This window comes from Scleropages formosus, chromosome 13 (assembly GCF_900964775.1).
Source record: "Scleropages formosus chromosome 13, fSclFor1.1, whole genome shotgun sequence".
Lineage (NCBI taxonomy): Eukaryota > Metazoa > Chordata > Actinopteri > Osteoglossiformes > Osteoglossidae > Scleropages > Scleropages formosus.
Window position 1 is genome coordinate 28,803,052 of NC_041818.1, and position 17,532 is coordinate 28,820,583.

The 17,532-nt window shown below is 49.6% G+C and overlaps 1 protein-coding gene across 1 annotated transcript; it reads right to left on the reverse strand.

Moving 5' to 3' along the window:
- Positions 1-1,756: 1,756 nt before the first annotated feature.
- polr2a (RNA polymerase II subunit A) lies at positions 1,757-13,650 on the reverse strand. Its single transcript, XM_018733680.2, has 29 exons — positions 13,328-13,650; positions 12,310-12,442; positions 11,976-12,112; positions 11,448-11,621; positions 11,043-11,324; positions 10,571-10,732; positions 9,927-10,147; positions 9,671-9,803; positions 9,425-9,549; positions 8,925-9,135; positions 8,499-8,708; positions 8,227-8,395; positions 8,037-8,131; positions 7,704-7,907; positions 7,402-7,624; positions 7,029-7,212; positions 6,758-6,929; positions 6,517-6,622; positions 5,994-6,199; positions 5,639-5,863; positions 5,269-5,515; positions 4,998-5,098; positions 4,811-4,915; positions 4,266-4,448; positions 3,871-4,074; positions 3,575-3,761; positions 3,356-3,469; positions 3,110-3,259; positions 1,757-2,984 (listed from the first exon to the last, which is right to left on the reverse strand). Exons 1-29 carry the CDS (start codon positions 13,412-13,414, stop codon positions 1,828-1,830), a joined length of 5,907 nt encoding a protein of 1,968 aa, XP_018589196.1. The 5' UTR covers positions 13,415-13,650; the 3' UTR covers positions 1,757-1,827.
- Between the last annotated feature and the right edge of the window lie 3,882 nt (positions 13,651-17,532).

Genomic DNA, 17,532 nt, shown 5'->3' on the forward strand with positions numbered 1-17,532 from the left:
TTCACCTGCGGGCAGCAAATGTCACACCAGCAGCATCCAAGTCCACCTGAGGCCACAGATCCATTTCAGTGTTCCCAGGAGACAATGGGTCAGTGCTGGTATGCCAGGAGGGCTATTAAAAACTGCCCCATACAAAAACTTTGCCCTCAGTCAGGTGCACGAAAACCAAAGGAAACACGTGAACAGGGTCAGCTGTACACAAAAACGAGCTCGATTTAGGATTTTTCACCTGGTTCCAGCCAGAACCGAAAACCTCAAGATCGATTCCCAGCTTCAGTCGCCTCCGGACACATCCCATTAACACATGCACACAGACACCGCAGGAGATCAAAACACTGGTTTGGGAAAGTACAGCTGCTTCTGGACAAGAAGACAGAGGTGGAGAGTCAGCGTTGATGAGCTTAAGACCACTGCAGCCATCTGGCTGCTGGTCAAACACCCTGCGCCGTGCTGCACTTGAGGAGTGTCTCTCACACACCGACAGCAAGGGGACAGTTCAAAATTGCACTCAAATTTCCACATAGCTTTTCATACAAAAGAATCACCCAGTCAACTCGTAGGGTCTCTCCTGCCAACGAAAACAAAACCCAAAACTGATGGGGGTGACAACTAAAAAAAAAAACTTCAAGATTGGCAAAATATCTTCAGTTATTCTGAATACGTTTGCAAAGACAATGAAGTGATTTCAAAGAGAACCTATTTATACAAACATTAGTTCAGGATGGAAGAAAGTACTGGTTGAGGCGGTGGGATGTGGATTAACTGGTCAGCAGATGTCACACATGCAAACAGTGACTAAGCACCAAGACAACGCCCCTCCGACAGCCCCCTTGAGTTCAACACAAAAACAAGAATGAACCTTGAAGTTTCCTGCTCCCTCCCCTAGGTCACGGCTGGCCAAGCGACAGGTGGGGGAAGCCAACAAGCCTGAACCTCACAGCACTCGAGCTCGAGGCAGAAACCAGAGCCACAAGTCACCGAAGAGACTGTCCTCCAGCATCCGCGGTGAAACGGTGTCGCGTAGCCACGCATCTTGAGCCCTGCGATGTTCCCGTCACCCAGCGCTCGATTGCACATTGGCCTCGGGGACTCAGAAGCGCTTTAGTGTTCGGCGCAGCAAAGCCCAGGCAACCAGGCGGGCGTCATCGTCTCAGTGCAGTTTCAGTTGCTACGAAGTTTTCAAAATCCCTCCATATGCACACAACAGATTCAAGGTTCTGCAAACCAACCTTCAACCTGCCTCAGAACCCGACATCGGATCTCTCAGGTTCACATCCATTTTTAATGGCCTGTCAGCCAAATCAACCTTCTCTATATAATTATATTTACAGAAAACAGATGAGAAATAAGTCCAATAAAATGTAACGAGATCAGCACAACTCACTCTACTGCTCTAAAGTGATTTTCACAAGAACTCTAAAGCTTCACCATTTGGAGTTTAAAAATAAAGAAATATTTTGTTGCTTTAAGGCATCAGGCAATACTGGAGCACTCCTGTATTGTCACTGCCAACGCTGGATTCAGAGGGGAACCCACAGAAGGTTCATCTGCTCCCGGTGAGATCCTGTCCTCTTCTCGTAAGAGGTGTGTGGGTAAGTGGGTGTGTGTGAGAGAATCCAAAAGGTGCCTTTCTGCAGCTCAGTCCTTCAAATACAAGAGTAGTGACTATGGAGACCCCCACAGGGAGCAGAGGGTGGTCCTTAAGTTCATGTGTGGAAACCTGGGCTCCTGCGCCACCCCCCAGTGCCCCACCAGCAGCAAGGGGGGAGTCCTTCAATGAAGAGGACTGACGGGCAGGGACATCTTCGGTCTTTTCCCGAGAGGCACTCAGTTGTCATCGTCGCTGTCGTCAGGGCTGATGGCTGGGCTTGTGAGGCTGTAGGTGGGCGATGTGGGGCTGTAGCCTGGAGAGGTGGGGCTGTACGTGGAGCCTTTGGGACTAGTGGGCGAGTAGGTGGGTGATGTGGGAGAGTACTTTGGGCTGGTGGGCGAGTACGTTGGAGAGGTGGGCGAGTACTTGGGGCTCGTGGGGGTGTAGGTCGGAGAGGTGGGCGAGTAGGTGGGAGATGTAGGGCTGTACTTGGGTGTCGTTGGCGAGTAGGTCGGAGAGGTAGGGCTGTACTTGGGTGACGTCGGCGAGTACTTGGGGGAGGTCGGCGAGTACTTGGGGGAGGTCGGCGTGTACTCGGGGGAGCTGGGGCTGTAGGATGGGGATGTGGGGGTATACTTGGGGGATGTGGGCGAATAGGAGGGTGAGCTGGGGCTGTAGGACGGCGAACTGGGCGTGTACGTCGGCGACTGGGGCGTATAGCGAGGGCTTGATGGCGAGTAGGAGGGAGATGTCGGAGAGTATGAGGGCGACGTGGGGGAGTAGTTGGGGCTGGTGGGAGTGTAGTTGGGTGACGTCGGGGAATAAGAGGGTGATGTAGGAGAGTAGGAAGGGGAGGTGGGGGAGTAGCTTGGTGAGGTCGGGGTATAGTTGGGCGATGTGGGGCTGTAGCTCGGAGAAGTGGGCGAGTACGATGGAGACGTCGGAGAGTAGCTGGGGGACGTAGGGGAATAGGAGGGCGAGGTGGGCGAGTACGAGGGCGAAGTGGGCGAGTAGGATGGAGATGTTGGCGAGTAAGAAGGAGAAGTGGGGCTGTAACTCGGCGACGTGGGACTGTAGCTTGGCGATGTGGGCGAGTACGAGGGAGATGTCGGCGAGTACGAGGGTGACGTCGGCGAGTACGAGGGTGAGGTGGGGGAATACGACGGGGAAGTGGGCGAGTACGAGGGCGATGTGGGTGAGTACGAGGGCGATGTGGGTGAGTACGAGGGTGAGGTGGGGCTGTAGTTGGGACTGGTGGGTGAGTATGATGGGGAAGTGGGCGAGTAGGATGGTGATGTGGGAGAATAGCCAGGACTCTGCGGGGTGTAGCCCCCAGGAGAGCGTGGCTCATATGCTGGAGAGGTCGGGGAGTAGTTGGGAGACATAGCGCCACCTGGAACGATGAACACCATGCTTTAGAAATAAAGCTGAAGTTCAAAGCTGGCAACAGCATCACAGGTAGCGTGGACGAATGCCTCGCTCTGCTGTGAGAAGGGGGCCCCCCACGAGAGGACTTACCGGGGGATGGAATGTAAGGGCTGGCAGGGCCTGGAGAGCCAGGTGAGCCAGGTGTGGGTGACCAAGCTGGAGAGTACCCTGGAGAAAAGCCGCTGGCATCGGAGGCGGCACTGGGGGAGAAGCCTGCAGCCCCTGGGGTCATTCCGCTGCCTGTGCGGGGGGGGGGATACAAAGTCAGAGAGCTCTGCCACTGAGCAGACAGATCACAGCATTTCACCAGGAAAAATGGCAAGTGACATGACTGACCCACGCTAGGTGACCATGCCCCGTAGGCAGGTGTGGCTCCAGTGTTCCACGGTGTCATGGATGGCGACATCCCGCTCATGGGGCTTGGGGCAGAGCCAAAGAACATTCCTGTTGCTGAAGGAGGAAGGGAGAGGGTGTAAAAACCTAAATGTATACACTAGTTCACAAGCATGCTTTTCACGGTGCACGTATGCGTTCACATGTGCACCCAGTACTCACGGCCTGCTATGCTGATCCCGGGAATGTTGGTGGGAATCTCCATGCCATACTTGCACTTCTCGGCATCCAGCAGCAGGTCGAAGCAACCAGTGCCAGCAGGAGCCAGCTGACCCAGCATGATGTTCTCCGACACCCCCTTCATGGGGTCACACTCTCCGTGAGAGGCAGCCTCCATCAGCACGTCCACCTGAAACCAGGGGAGAGAACCATGACAACCAGGTCCGACAAACCGCTTCCACTGCTCATCCTCGGTTCCTGGCAGCAATTCATACAAACCACTTAGCCACCGTGCTCACCGTCTCTTCGAAGGAGCACTTCATGAGCGGACCCGTGTCCTGTCGGTTGATGCCATGCCGGGTGATGGCCATCAGGTGACCACGGCAGGTCATCGTGTCACAGAGCAAGGCCAGGTGACGGTAGTTCACATAGGAGCCATCAAAGGAGATCACATGGTACAGCTCCCGTTCCAAGGCCTTGCGCACAGCCTCGATACCCAGGACCTGTGGGGTCATCACCTCCGGGGTCAGCTTTGAAAACCCTCCTCATGGCAACACACATCACACCCAATAGATCTGTTTGGTCTGTCTCTCACATCACACTTCGTAAACCTACGCTCAGAATCCGTGAAACGCACATCTTCGAAGAAACAAATGTTGACGTCTTGGTTAATTCTCAGCAAAGGATTACTCACTGTGAAGATCTCCACAATATCGTTGGAGGTGGTTCTGACTGGGTCCACATCCTTCTCACTCAAAACCCTCATGAGACCCACACCATCTGTCTCCAGGATCCACTCCTGCAGCGCCTTGAACTCCCCGTCTTCCGTGATGATGATCTTCTTCTTGTTGTCCGTCTGCGGAAGGTGCATGTACACCTAGGGCCACAAACACAGGATACGCTACTGAACACATGTGCTGAGCACCACGTTCCGTGCAAACATGCTGTACAGAGCACACATTACATTCAGCAGATGCTTCTCTCCAAAGCGATGTACATCTCTGAGAAAACCAAAGAGAGTGCATTGCGACAACAGGAGAGATATGGATGCAGACATGTGATGTTTGCATACAGAAGAGACGACATTCAAGGTCACTAGCTCCGTGAGGAGGTATGACGATGCAACAGTTACCAGAACTACACATACATACTACAGAAACCCAACTGTGCAAGAAAACGTGCGTGTGTAGGTTGTAGGGGAGGAAACAGGCCTTCTGGCAGCTGTGGTTCAAGTCCCACCTTGCTGATCTGCTCAATGCCCTGCAGAGTCATGTCTGTGAGCATGTTTGACTCAATGCATCGTAGGAATACGTCGTCATCCATCTTGTCCACCACCTCTTCATCCTGAGTGGCAGAAAGAAGCAGTTACAGTACATCTACGATCCAGCATTACCAACACACGATGCCTCACAAGAAAGATCCGCACCTCTTGGAACTTGTTCTCGTCGCTGTTCATGATGCGAATTCGAAGCACCAGCTTCTCCGCATTGTCATCGTTGAAAATGCAGTTCAGATCGTCACCAAAGCCTGAGAAAAACAGCCATTTGCAAAGTTAATTGCCATCAAGTTCTCTTAATGGCAAACCTGTGTGAGGGAGCAATTGCTCCACACAAAAACCCTTTCTTTTATGTCATGGGTTTGTCCTGTGGAATTCACAGAAGCACAGCTTGTGTGAGTCAGTTACTTCTGAATCTGACCTGCGTTGATTTTCTCTGCAATCTGTTCCATTGTCAGCTTGCGGTCGGTCATGTGCTTTCGGTCCAGCTCTATGCGCAGCAGCCAGGGTGAGATTCGAGTCACATCAAAGTCGGGCATCTCATAGTAGACATTGACCCATTCTTGGTCCTCGGTCACCACTGTGTTCTGAGGGTTGGGGTCGTAGTAGATGGCTGTGTTGGCCGTCACTTTGCGCAGAGTGGTGTGCTCCAGTCGGCACAGGATATCCTGTATGAGAGGGCAGAGTCAGAAAATACCCAACACATGACAAACTCAAAATCAGACCATGACAACTCAAGGGAAGAAAGATGAACCCCACAAAACAGATGGAGATAAACAGAAGCAGGGTACCTTGGCCCTTTCTGCATCTCGTGCCGCCTGACCCAGAAGGAAGACAGTGAGAGACGGTGTCTTGGGTCGTTTGGAGATGTTGATGAGCTCCTTGAGTCGAGGCACACCGAGGGTGACATTCTTAGCAGACACTCCGGCGTAGTGGAAGGTGTTCAGAGTCATCTGGGTGGCAGGCTCTCCCAAAGACTGGGCAGCCAGGGCACCCACCATCTCTCCAGGGTGTACCTGGGAGAGCCCAAAGATTAAGCTTAAAGTTAGACAAACCAAGACGATTGCTTCCTTTGCATCACGTTCCTGCTACTAAACTGGATACAAAACATTTCCTTGATCCAATCCCATTGCAGTCTGGACTTACAATGGCCTGGTTGAACTTGGTCTCAATCTCCCCCAGCAGCCACTCAAATGCCTCAGTACTAAGGCGGAACTCCTCAGTCATGCGCCGTGAGCACAGGGTAGAGCGCAGGTGGATGTTGAAGAGCAAGGTGGCATTTTCCTGAGCCTGCCGACTCAGGGGGTCATCCCCATTCACAATCACCAGCTTCTTGCTGAGCTCCTGCACACCTGGACATGATCGTACAGTATTTCACTTTCACTGGCACAAGAAAAACATGAGCAGAACTAGCAAGAAGTCACTTGTCGTTTGGTTGCGTCACAGCCTAAAAGCACATTTCAGTACAGCAGGTACTTGACCCTTGTGGCTCAGCAAGTAATCCGTGCCATTCCTAATATAGTAACAGGAAGTGCAGACTTTACGCAGAAGTTAAAAGGGCTGGTTTGGATTCAAGCCTAAGATGTTGAAACTTTAGCAACAGCCTGTTTTTACACCCTTAGACACACTATGCAAGATGTTAAGGAGAGGCCACCTGAGAAAGACATACCATCAATAACCCTCAAAGGGTGGAGATCTGTGGGGGTGCGAGGATTGATGCGGAAGATCTTCTGTGCATTCCAGATCATCCTTGCAAGGTTACATGGCAACACCACCTGCAGAACATTGACAAGAGAACAAAACAAGAAAAGCAGTCATGTGAGTAACATTACTGCAGTGACTAACATTTCCAGGGGACATGTGTCCTCAGGTCTGAGAACTTTAGGGAGGAGCCATGTTTGATCCCTGACCTTGCTGTCGCCTGTTGGGAAGATAGCCCGCAGGATTTCACGGTCCTCTCTCATCTTCTCAAACTCATGCTCCAGGGCACTCTGCACATGTGCATTGGTCATCACATCCTTCACCACATCCTCCTGTAGGGTGCGCCGTAGTGCTCGCTCATTGGTGTAGTCAAACTTGAACCTGCAGGGTTAGAGAGTGTGCCAGTGTCCTCAAGAAGCACCAACCCAATAGTGGACTACACAGTGAGATAACCAATCTGATAAAGTGCCAGAAACTCACTTCTTCTCGAAGGCCTTGTTGGAAGGCTTCAAAGTAGCCATGTTCTGGAACTCCACCGCCTCGCCTGCCAGCCCATCCTCGCCATAACGCAGCTGCACCACCTGGTTGATGGAGTTTCGCACTGTGGCATCATACTTCACCATCACAGACTCCATGGACTTGATGAGTCGTCGCTGGATGTAACCTATGAATGGAGAAGGACAGAAGGATTTCAAGATGCAAGAAATTAAATGATGCAAACACATGCTTCATGACTGGGTTTTAAAAAAAAAAAAAAAAAAAAAAAAAAAAGCTGGCAAATATATTACACATCACCAAAGGAGAACACAAAGTTTTCCACAACATGTTATTGAGCACAGCTTCCAGTCATTACCAGTCTCAGCAGTTTTCACAGCTGTGTCAATGAGACCCTCTCGTCCACCCATGGCGTGGAAAAAGAATTCTGTAGGTGTGAGGCCAGCCAGGTATGAGTTCTCCACAAAGCCTCGGCTCTCAGGCCCATAGTCATCCTTGATGAAGTGGGGTAGCGTGCGGTGCTTGAAGCCAAAGGGGATACGTTTGCCCTCCACATTCTGCTGTCCCACCACTGCAATAACCTGGAGAGAGATTATTCTGTGAGCAGTGCTTGTTCATTCTGATCACATTCTACTTTCTAAACAAGCTCCTCTCATGTACCTGTGAGATGTTGATTTTGGACCCTTTGGACCCAGCTACCACCATAGACTTGAAGTTGTTGTACTCAGACAGAGACTTCTGGGCAGAGGAGCCAGTCTTGTCTCGAGCATCATTAAGGATACGGTTGACCTGGTTCTCAAAGGTCTGCCTCAGAGTGTTGCCAGGTGTGGGCTCCAGCTCATTGTTGTGGGCTTTCTCAATGACCTGGAAGACAAGGAGGGGCATGCTTAGCAGTGTTATTCTCCCTTAACATTCGTTCCATCAATGGAAAAGTATCCAAAGTGGGAATGACAAAAAGGGGAAAGTAACGTATCGGCCCTGATTAAATCTCACTTCTATCACATCCTGTTTGGCCTTCTTGATGGTATTCTGAATGTCCAGGTAAGTCTTAGCATCAGCAATGGAGTCACCAATTCCAATGGAGTGACCTGATAAGGAGACCAAGAGGACATTACTTTAAGTACTCTGGAATCTTAAATATATGCCAAAACAAATAAGCTCAAACTTAATCTCAGATTCTCACCCTCAATGAGTAGCCAGTTGTTGACCACTGTCTGAATGTTGGAATAGAAGAGACGAGTAACATCATGGCCCATCTCCAGATAGGAGATGTGAACAAGAGAGCCAGCAGAGGTACCCAGGGACTTCTTGCAGAGGATGCCCATGATCAGCTCCCCATTTTCCACAATCACCTGCGAACCAGACACAATGCACTCACTCATTTCGTTACCAGACAATTTCACTTCTAAATCGACAGAATAAAAATCCCCCATAAAGTACCCAAGGATAGCCTACCTTGGTGTCTCCTGGAGAGATATGCTTATAGGGGCCACTGTCCTCATCATCAGGGTGGGTGCTGTGGGTCCGGATGGCATTAATGTGTCCCGGGATGATGAGGCTGAAGACCTGTTTTCCGCTCCAAAGAGGCCGCGGCTTCAGGATGGCTGGTTGAGGCACCTTGCCATCCCACGTGGAGAGGAACATGAGGAGGTTCATCACCTCACCCTGGAGAGAACATTTGGAGTTCATTCATACTTACACTAATATGAAAAGCCCCTATTTAGATGTTCTCTAAAGGGTCTCAAGTTCCAACCAGGCACTAAGACTACCCCTTATTTTCAGTGAAAAACTTAGTCGGACTGTGACTCTCAAGAACCACTACTAAATGCATGTAACGAAGCCACAAATGGCTGGAGAAAACACTTGCAAATTCAGTCTCACCCTTTCAAGGAAGACATCCCTCTTTGTGAACTTGCGCACAGCAGTGAGGGTGTCCTGCACGATGCCCATAACAGGCCTGTTGGACTGGGGGGTGACGATCATTCGAGGCACCATGGCTAGCTCCTGAATCTCGGCTCGTGTTTCAAGAGACTGTGGCAGGTGGAGGTTCATCTCATCCCCATCAAAGTCAGCATTGTAGGGAGTAGTGACACTAGATGGGGTAAATGGGGGGAAAAATGGCATGTTGAATGTACTTCTTTGGTAAAGCCGAGTAGACCGAGCCAGACTGTCATCATTTATCGCATTTAGGGCTACTATTAGTGATCTATAATTAGTCCATCTGTCTAGACATTTCAAAACGTAGCACACATAGGACAAGGAGGTTTTACTAAATCTCATGTAAAGTTTGATATTGTAGATGCAGTTACTCAAGATACCCTAGAGCATCTTCCACTTGTGACTTAAGACGCAAGGTTCTTGCTGGGTGTGAAGAAGCCTACCTGAGATTGAGTCGAAATGTGGACCAGGGTAAAATTCGAACCCTGTGCCCCATCATAGACATTTTATGCAATGTGGGCTGTCTGTTGAAGATGATGATGTCCCCATCACACATATGGCGTTCCACCTAAAATGCAAATGAAGAGATCAGAGATTTAGTTTTGAAAGCTAAGGGTGTTGTTGCTTTCTAAGCATTTCACCGTAGTGTTTGAGAATTACACAAGGAGGCAGTGAGACAGGATTGTCACCTTATAGCCAATTTGGAGGTGCAAGTCGCTCGGTTTTGGGTGGAAGCGCAAGTCTATGCGGTCCCCATTGTCACGGATGATGTACTTGGCCCCTGGGTACTGACTGTTTCCCCGCCGCACCAGCTCCTGTAGCCTGGATGATGAGAAGCTAGCATTAGCACATCGTGATAAAATGCACCAATTTGGGAGAGGACGCACTTTGTAAACATGACCAAGAAACAAATGAGCTGTTGCCCATCGGGGAGTGCCGACGTACCGGTCAATGTTGAATGGGGTGACAATCTCTGGGAAGGTCATATTTGCCGCGATGGACCGAGGCACGCCCACCTGGTCGATTTGCAAGTTTGGGTCGGGGGTGATGACAGTTCGGGCAGAGAAGTCCACACGCTTCCCCATCAGGTTACCTCGAACACGTCCCTCTTTTCCCTTCAGACGCTGCTTGATGGACTTGAGGGGGCGCCCCGACTTCTGCATGGCCTAAAACCAGACACCACTCTTGTTTAATACATTGGCCTTGAACAAATGCAGCTTCGGGGGGGGAATGAGACACGCACCTAGTATATAAATATAAGAATGTCAGCTAAACATGAACGATAAATATAGGAACATTTCATGTTTACGCCAGTGCAGATGTTGAGTCTCTGCATATCACATCACATAGTGTGTGAATGACAGTGTGTTCCACTGATGAATGGATGAGTGACCCAGTGTAAGTAGTGTATCTAGCAGTGTAAGTCACCTTGGTGAACAAGTTGTGTGGGCTGATAAAACTACATAGAGTTTATTGGAAGTTGCTTTAGAGAAAAGCATCTGATAAATAAATAAAAATAAAATAAATGTAAATGAATGTGATGAGCAGCATTACTCAGAGCAGGTTTGCATGGTCTCGAGATCTTGTACCCTGGGCAAGCCTGGTAACTCGTTGTCCACCATCGTGGCCACATGAAACTGCAGCAGCTTGACGTCCTCAGCAATAACATGTGCAGCGGCACCACTCTGCTCGTTTCGCCGCAGCTGGTTGTTGATCTTCACAATGTCTGCCAGCTTGTGCGTCAGGTCATCCTGTAAAAAACCCAGGTATACATTTCATATTCAGCTGATGCTCTTCTCCAAAGCAACTTATTTTACACTACTGAAAACTGCTTGCCCACTTACAAAGCTGGGTAATTTTTATTGCACCAATTTAAGGAAAGTACCCTCCTCAGGGATACTACAGTGGGGTGGGATTTGAACCTGCAACTTCCACATCCAAAAGGTGGGAGCTCTAACCACAGCGATTCCATTTCAGAAGGATCTTTATACTTGTGAAGAACCCCAAAATAAAAGGTACCACCCAGACGTGCCCAAGTGCAACATCCATTCCTGCCCTCACCTGGTTGCGAGCAGAGCCCTGCATGACCACGGCAGGTCGGACAGCAAGAGGTGGCACAGGCAACACTGTGACGATCATCCACTCTGGACGTGCAAACTTGGGGTCCATTCCTAAGATGATGTCCTCCTCATCAGAGATGCGCTTGAAGATCTCGTGCACCCGCTCAGGACTCAGCAAGATCTTTTTTTCCTGGGAGTCCTCATTCACATGCTTCCACTCTGCGTACAGCTCCAGACCAGAACGCCTGATAAGGGGCTGGTAGCGACCACAGCCACCATGGCCCTGGTGGACAGGAAAAAGATGAGGATAAGTCATGGGTTCAACACAGTGTCAGTAGCCACAGAAACAAAACCCAACAAAGCGCTGATCAGGATTTGGTCAAGACCCCACAGCACTGTGCTGTACCTTCTCCTTTGTGATGTCCTCCTCTGTCTCAGCCTGCTCCATGCCAAACTTGTTGTCCATCTCCTCCCCTCCCTCACAGATATTTTTGCCTTTACACAGGTCGTATACATGAGTAAGTCGTTTCCTTGGCTGGCCCTTTGACTTCGCCAAGATGTCCTTTATCTTTGGGTTATTCTGCGAGACAGAAAGCGAAAGTCATAAGACTGCTGCACACCATGCAAACACTCAGTGAGCAAAAACCAGACAACTATTGGAGAAATAGCTTATCACATTTGGTACAGACAGATTCATTCTATAGCTACAAGCATGACATGCATCGCATTTTTCTTTTTTTTTTTTTAAATGAAGTACAGGATGGCACAAGGACTAGAAACCCTTTTGAGAAAAGAGCTGGATTAATCAACCTTGCCAGTTGATTAATTTTAAAATTAAAATTTTCAAGGGACTGGATGAGCGCTGCCAGTGTGACAAAGTTCAACAACGTTCACTTACTGTACGTGGACGCTAAGAGATTAATTCAGTACTAACCGAATCAACCAACAGCTTAGAGCAGAAGAAGCAAACGCAGCGCAAAATCTTCATGATCTTGTTGATGAAGCCCACATGGAACACAGGCTTTGCCAGCTCAATGTGCCCAAAGTGACCCGGACATTCCGTCATGTTACCTAGAAACACGATGAAGAAAACAACAAGCACATCACAACACAAGCACTTTCCCCAGCTGTTCACGGTAAGTTGAAGGAGAGTTTCACGAAGGAAAATTCACAGACACTACTGCAAGAGTCACGTGGAGAAATTCTGCACAATTGTTGACGTACGTATGACTTTCACACCCTCCCCAGCAAAAGCAAATTAAATTTACCTGCACATGTTTGGCACCTGCCTGTCCTCTCGATGACCCCCTGTCGCGGGTCCATCAGCCCACCGAGTTTGGGACGACCTCCTTCGGTTGTCTCAGGGTACTTGATTCCCCCTTCTGTCACCGACATCCGTTTCTACAAAGAGGGGGGGGGGGGGGGGGCAAAAAATAAATAAAAAATCTAGTAGAAAAAGCCAATGTTTGTAATTACTCAGTGCACTGCATCACCCATAACGCTACTCTACATGAAAAAGCCACCAACAAATGCAGCTTTGTGACTTGACAGGAGGAAAGAGAAATATGGTAACCTGCCTGCTTTCAAGATACAAACTCCACGTGCAATAATTTACTTTCATGGAGCCAGAATAAAAAGCAAGCACTTGGGAATTAATGGCACATCTTCACAGTCTGGGGTGCAACACGCTGTGCGAACGGAACAGCGGCGAGTCGCGAGGGACCCGCGAGCCCGCCTATGTGAACACGTGGAGGCCACACAAGCTACACTGTGGCACCGACTCGCTGATGCACGTCAGTGAGGTAGAACACATGCACGGCAACATTTCAAAGTGTGCTTTATTGGCAGAATTCAAAGTATTAAAAACACATATCATATGAAGACAGAAATTAACTGAAAACCTCGGAGTCAGAGTAAGTACGAGTGAAAATAAGGCAGTAGCGCGCTTAGCAAAAAAACAGTATGTCGAGAACAGTTTCCCCCCTGCACATAAAGTAAACACTCGATGATAAAAAAAAAAAAACAGCGCGCCGTGAACTTCTGTCCTGGGCTTAGTTCTCTTTAATGTGTGTGAGGTGAGAGCCCAGCTGCTCGTGTACACGCGCGCGCGCTAACTAAACTAGCCGAGCTACAGCTCGTTAGCCTGAACGGCGGAGGAAACCCTGCAACTGAAAGCGAAAACTGCACCGAAACGCGGCAAAATGCATCGAAAAACGCGACAAGGAGCAGGAACAGCAGGGCGAAGAGGCGCCGAGCGGAGGACACCTCCTCCCGGCCGACACGTACGAGCTCGTCCGGGCTGATGATGCCGAACTGCACTCTCTTGATGAGGCGCAGTGGGCATGCGCTGTCGCCGGAGGGCGGTCCGTGCATCCTGTCTATTCAAAGAGCCGCGTCCTCCCTCAGCACGCCGCTTTGTGAGCAGGAGCAGGTAAAACTGGCACACGCACGCTCTCCGAGCCCCCGCCGGCCACCGGGACGTCTCCGACGGCGACTTCCCAACCACCTGTGTGGTTCGCTGCTCTTGGCGACTGTTTATTTATGATTGTATACTAATTATAACCACCAAGGGGTATCTCCTCCCCTTTTCCCGAACTACACTCTGGTGCGCTCTAAGCGCATCTGAACGCGAAGGGCTGCCACACGGCTTTATATAGACTGTACCAGAGGCTACAGGTTGACACAGTCCATACAGCACGGGCTGAGTGGTTTGGGGGCGGGCTGTGTAGCTGTATAGTAAAACTCTAATTGGCTGTGCTAGAAAGCGCTCTGAATAATTAATTTGACATGACATAAGTCCAATGAATGCGCACGCTTTTTTTTCTCAGCGAATTGAAATAAGAGGAGTACATAAAATAGCCAAAACGCATTCCTATTGGTCACATTGGATAGTAGGGGGCGTCCCGAAGTGCGCCTTATTACGAAATATTCAGAATATCGGAAACTCGTTTGTGGTTTGTCAAAAAACTGATGAATATGCAAATATCCACATGCGCCCACCAATGGCTAAAGCGAAACGGCTGACAATTTTCGTTAGCGCCGCCTTTTTCCGAATAACTCCGAGTGATGCCGACTCCAAATTGTCCCCTCTTAGGAAAAATAAAAAAAAATATCCGCCCTGTGTCGTCCGTCTCGCTTTGGATCAGCTACGACTGTTGGAAAAGAAGAAGCTCGCGCGTTAAGGCCTACCTCGACTTTTACGGAAAACCAAATGTATTATTTGGAAAAAGATGCTTATATGGCTAATTAAAGCGGCTCTGCCGACATTATCTTTTTAAACTTTTTGGTCGATATGAACTTTTTTCCTTTTTTGGGCTATTTTTTGTATTTCTCGGGAATATGTGGGGATCCTCGGACTCCGATATAAACAAAGACCGAGAAGCTACTGCTGCCGCCGGTTACGTCGTCTAGGAAAGTCCGAAGAAAGCCTGTAATGCTTTTAATATTTTTTCTTTTAAAGGAACTTGGTTTTTAGCTTCGGTGTGATTTAATAAGACTTTACTGCACGATATTTCGTGCTTTGTTGTAATTCACGTTAGGTTTTTACACCAAATCGTAAATGAAAACTCGAAGGCCGGCGGTATCTGACTAAAGTTTAGTGAGACAGTACGTGGTTTCTCTAAGTATCTTGTTTTTCTACCCTCGTAAGGTAACTATTTACATAATGTTAGTAATCTCGTTTATATTTGTCGGTGTCCTTACACGATGGGCTGACTGAAACTAAGCCTTAAGGCAGTCGGTAACATTGGCCAGCAGCGCGTCACTCACTGTCGTCGTCGACCTAACTAACTAAGTTGACAAACAGCAACAGTATTAAGCTGTAAAAATATTAAAACGTGGTGTGAGACACAAGCGTGGTGACGCTGGGATGAAGCCGAGCTCGACAGACGAAGCTGGCGGAGCCGCAGAATAGAAAAAAGAGGAGAAGGAGCAGAAATGTGCGCGTTTCGCTCGAACAACATGGCGGCAGACAGGCTGGCAGGGTGTCCCGTGGACGCGGACACGACGGCACAAACTGCCCGTTTCTTCACATTTTCTCTACAAACTGGGCTTTCGCACGACCAGCGGCGTCAGCTTGAGCCTCTCTCTGTTACTTCGCCTTAAGATTTGTTGCTATAAAGCCGCGGGATGCTGCCGAACAGGGCGGATAGTCGTCGTGTCGTGACTGTCGCGGCGCGGGGACAGAATGGCTTTGTTTCCTGAAAAAGCGCTTTTATTCTCTCAGAAAACGTCCCCTCATTAATGCTTTGGGATTGAGCGCCCCTATTTTTAAGAAGAAATGCGTCGGAGCGGGGCGTCGAGAAAGAGCCTCCCCGCATTCCGAGCAAGCGGATCATCATCATCATGTGTATCGATTTGGGGGGGCTCAGTTTGCCGATCCGAGCCTTTCGTACGTGTATTTAAACCTGCGAAATTATTATTCACTCATTAGGTAGGTTTGCGGACGAGCTACTGTCTATGGCGGCGGTGGCGGCTGAGCTGAGCTTCTCCGTCCGCGGGCCCAGGCGTGTTAATAGAATCCATTATTGTTGCCAGTAATTTGTGAGCGGCTCTGTAGTTCCGCTTTCTCGGTCAAACTGCTCTCTCCGTCTCCCTCTTGTTGGTAAGGGGCCTCCCGACGGATTTCGCCAACTCTGTGTGTGTGTGTGTGTGTTAACATGGCGGAAGGGGGAGCGCGTCTGCAAATGGAAGCTGCTGTTTTTGAGCCGCAGCGCCCGACCGACTGTTCTTGGCGACTCGCGGTTCCACGGAGGCGCCTTCGGCCCCTAAAATGCCCCAGAACCGCGCCGTCGAGCGCATCCGAGCGGAGAGACGATCTGAACGACCACCGAGTTGCTCCCCCCGCGTGCGCGAGCCTGGAACTGGCGCCCGCCGCCGGTCTGTTGCGTAATCCGCGCGCTGGGAGGCCCGCTGTTGCGAAGGAGGGCGGGGCGCACGAGCACGGTACGTATGCACGTAATGAGCACGCGTCGAACGTGTGCACGGCCTTGCGAGCCCTGCTGCGTTGCGCGTGCTGGCAAGCGGTCGGTGTTTGTGCGCTTCGTACGCGCGCAATGAATCCCCCTTCGAATCTGTTAAATACTGATGTTGTCAATAAACTAATTAGCAGATTAATTTCGTCTGTTGCTTTGCTCGTGTAGAATTTACAGTTTCCACCAGTAGGCGAGGCTGGGGGGCACTCGCTGAACCCTATGCCTGTCCATGATCATAGGATGGCTCCCCCCCGAAATCACCAATTTACCTGAACTGCGGCGGGAAACCGGAGCACCTGGACGAAACCCACGCAGACACAGGAAAACGTGCAAACTAGACCCGAAAACTTGCGGCCTGTGACTCGGCAACGCCACCCACTGCACCACCGTGCCGTACCAACTCGTTGCTGTTGTTTGTAGCGGGTACAAAAGAAAAACAAAACTTCGCTTTAATGAACAAATGACGTCAATACATGAAAGGTTTTCTCTGCATCTTGTACTCTTCCTCATCACTCATGATTAAGACTTGGGTTCATAATGACGTATCTTAGTGCATATATCAAACTCGGAATTAAAATGACAGCGTAAGTTGGTGTGAAAAAACGGTCATTTACTCCTTAGTTACAGTGATGATTATATGTTGCTTTTCTTGCAACTGTGTTTTGACTGTTTCCTTTGATTCGCGGTTTAACTGTAAAAGAGTCTGGTAGCCTGTCACTTGTGTGCAGATCCAAGGTTCAGTAAGTAGAATCGTTGTGCTGTTGGAGTAAAACACAGTAAAACATTCCGCTGCTCCTTGTGCGCTGCTTGTGTTTGTCTCCCTCGTGCGCTCAATCCGCGGTGTTGCCCGCTTCTTCCGGTCAGGTTGCGCAACACGGTCTTCTGCACAGCGCCACCTGGTGGCGAAAGCCTGCTGGTGGAGGATAGTTGGCACATGATGGAATAACAGCGCAAAGGGTGAAGGTTACCCTGTTAAACACTTACTGGCTATTTGAGCATGCCTGATCACATTTATTTTGGCTTGAAAATGTTTACGTTGAGTTGGATTTCCAGTTCAGTATCCCGTGTTAGCTTATGAATGAGGTGAACACTCTCAGTAATGAAACGTTCTGTATAAGGACCCTAAATATTGTGGCTGAAGTTAAGTAAATTTATATAATAAAGTATTTGTTGAAATGAATGCAGTTTGTTGTGCTCAGTGAAAGAGAGAAAGACAGGTATAGGTAAGTTTACTTATCCCGAGAGAAAGTGCGCAGGGTTACAGCAGCACCTACCAAACGCTGGAGCCACAGAAGACACACGTTCAGCAATGCGCAGACACGGAGAAAGCAGTGCTGAGAGTTTAAATGCCCACTGCTGCAATGATCTTCCATCCAGAGTCATGCAACTGTACTGTATGTTGTTGCACTGCACCTCCCCTCTGCCTGAGAGAGCAAGACCGCGTGAAGGAATTGGCGGAGAGCTCCGACTGCAATCGGCACAGTGTCCAGGCTGTGGAACTGGTCCCCACTACGACAT

Bases quoted from the DNA above. Each gene is read 5' to 3' on its own strand.
- polr2a (XM_018733680.2), bottom strand. From the start codon at position 13,414: ATGCACGGACCGCCCTCCGGCGACAGCGCATGCCCACTGCGCCTCATC. The intron at 4,916-4,997 runs GTGCGGATCTTT...TCTGCCACTCAG, and splicing joins ACGAGAACAAGTTCCAAGAG to GATGAAGAGGTGGTGGACAA. The intron at 3,260-3,355 runs GTCAGTCATGTC...CCCCCCGCACAG, and splicing joins GGCATGGTCACCTAGCGTGG to GCAGCGGAATGACCCCAGGG.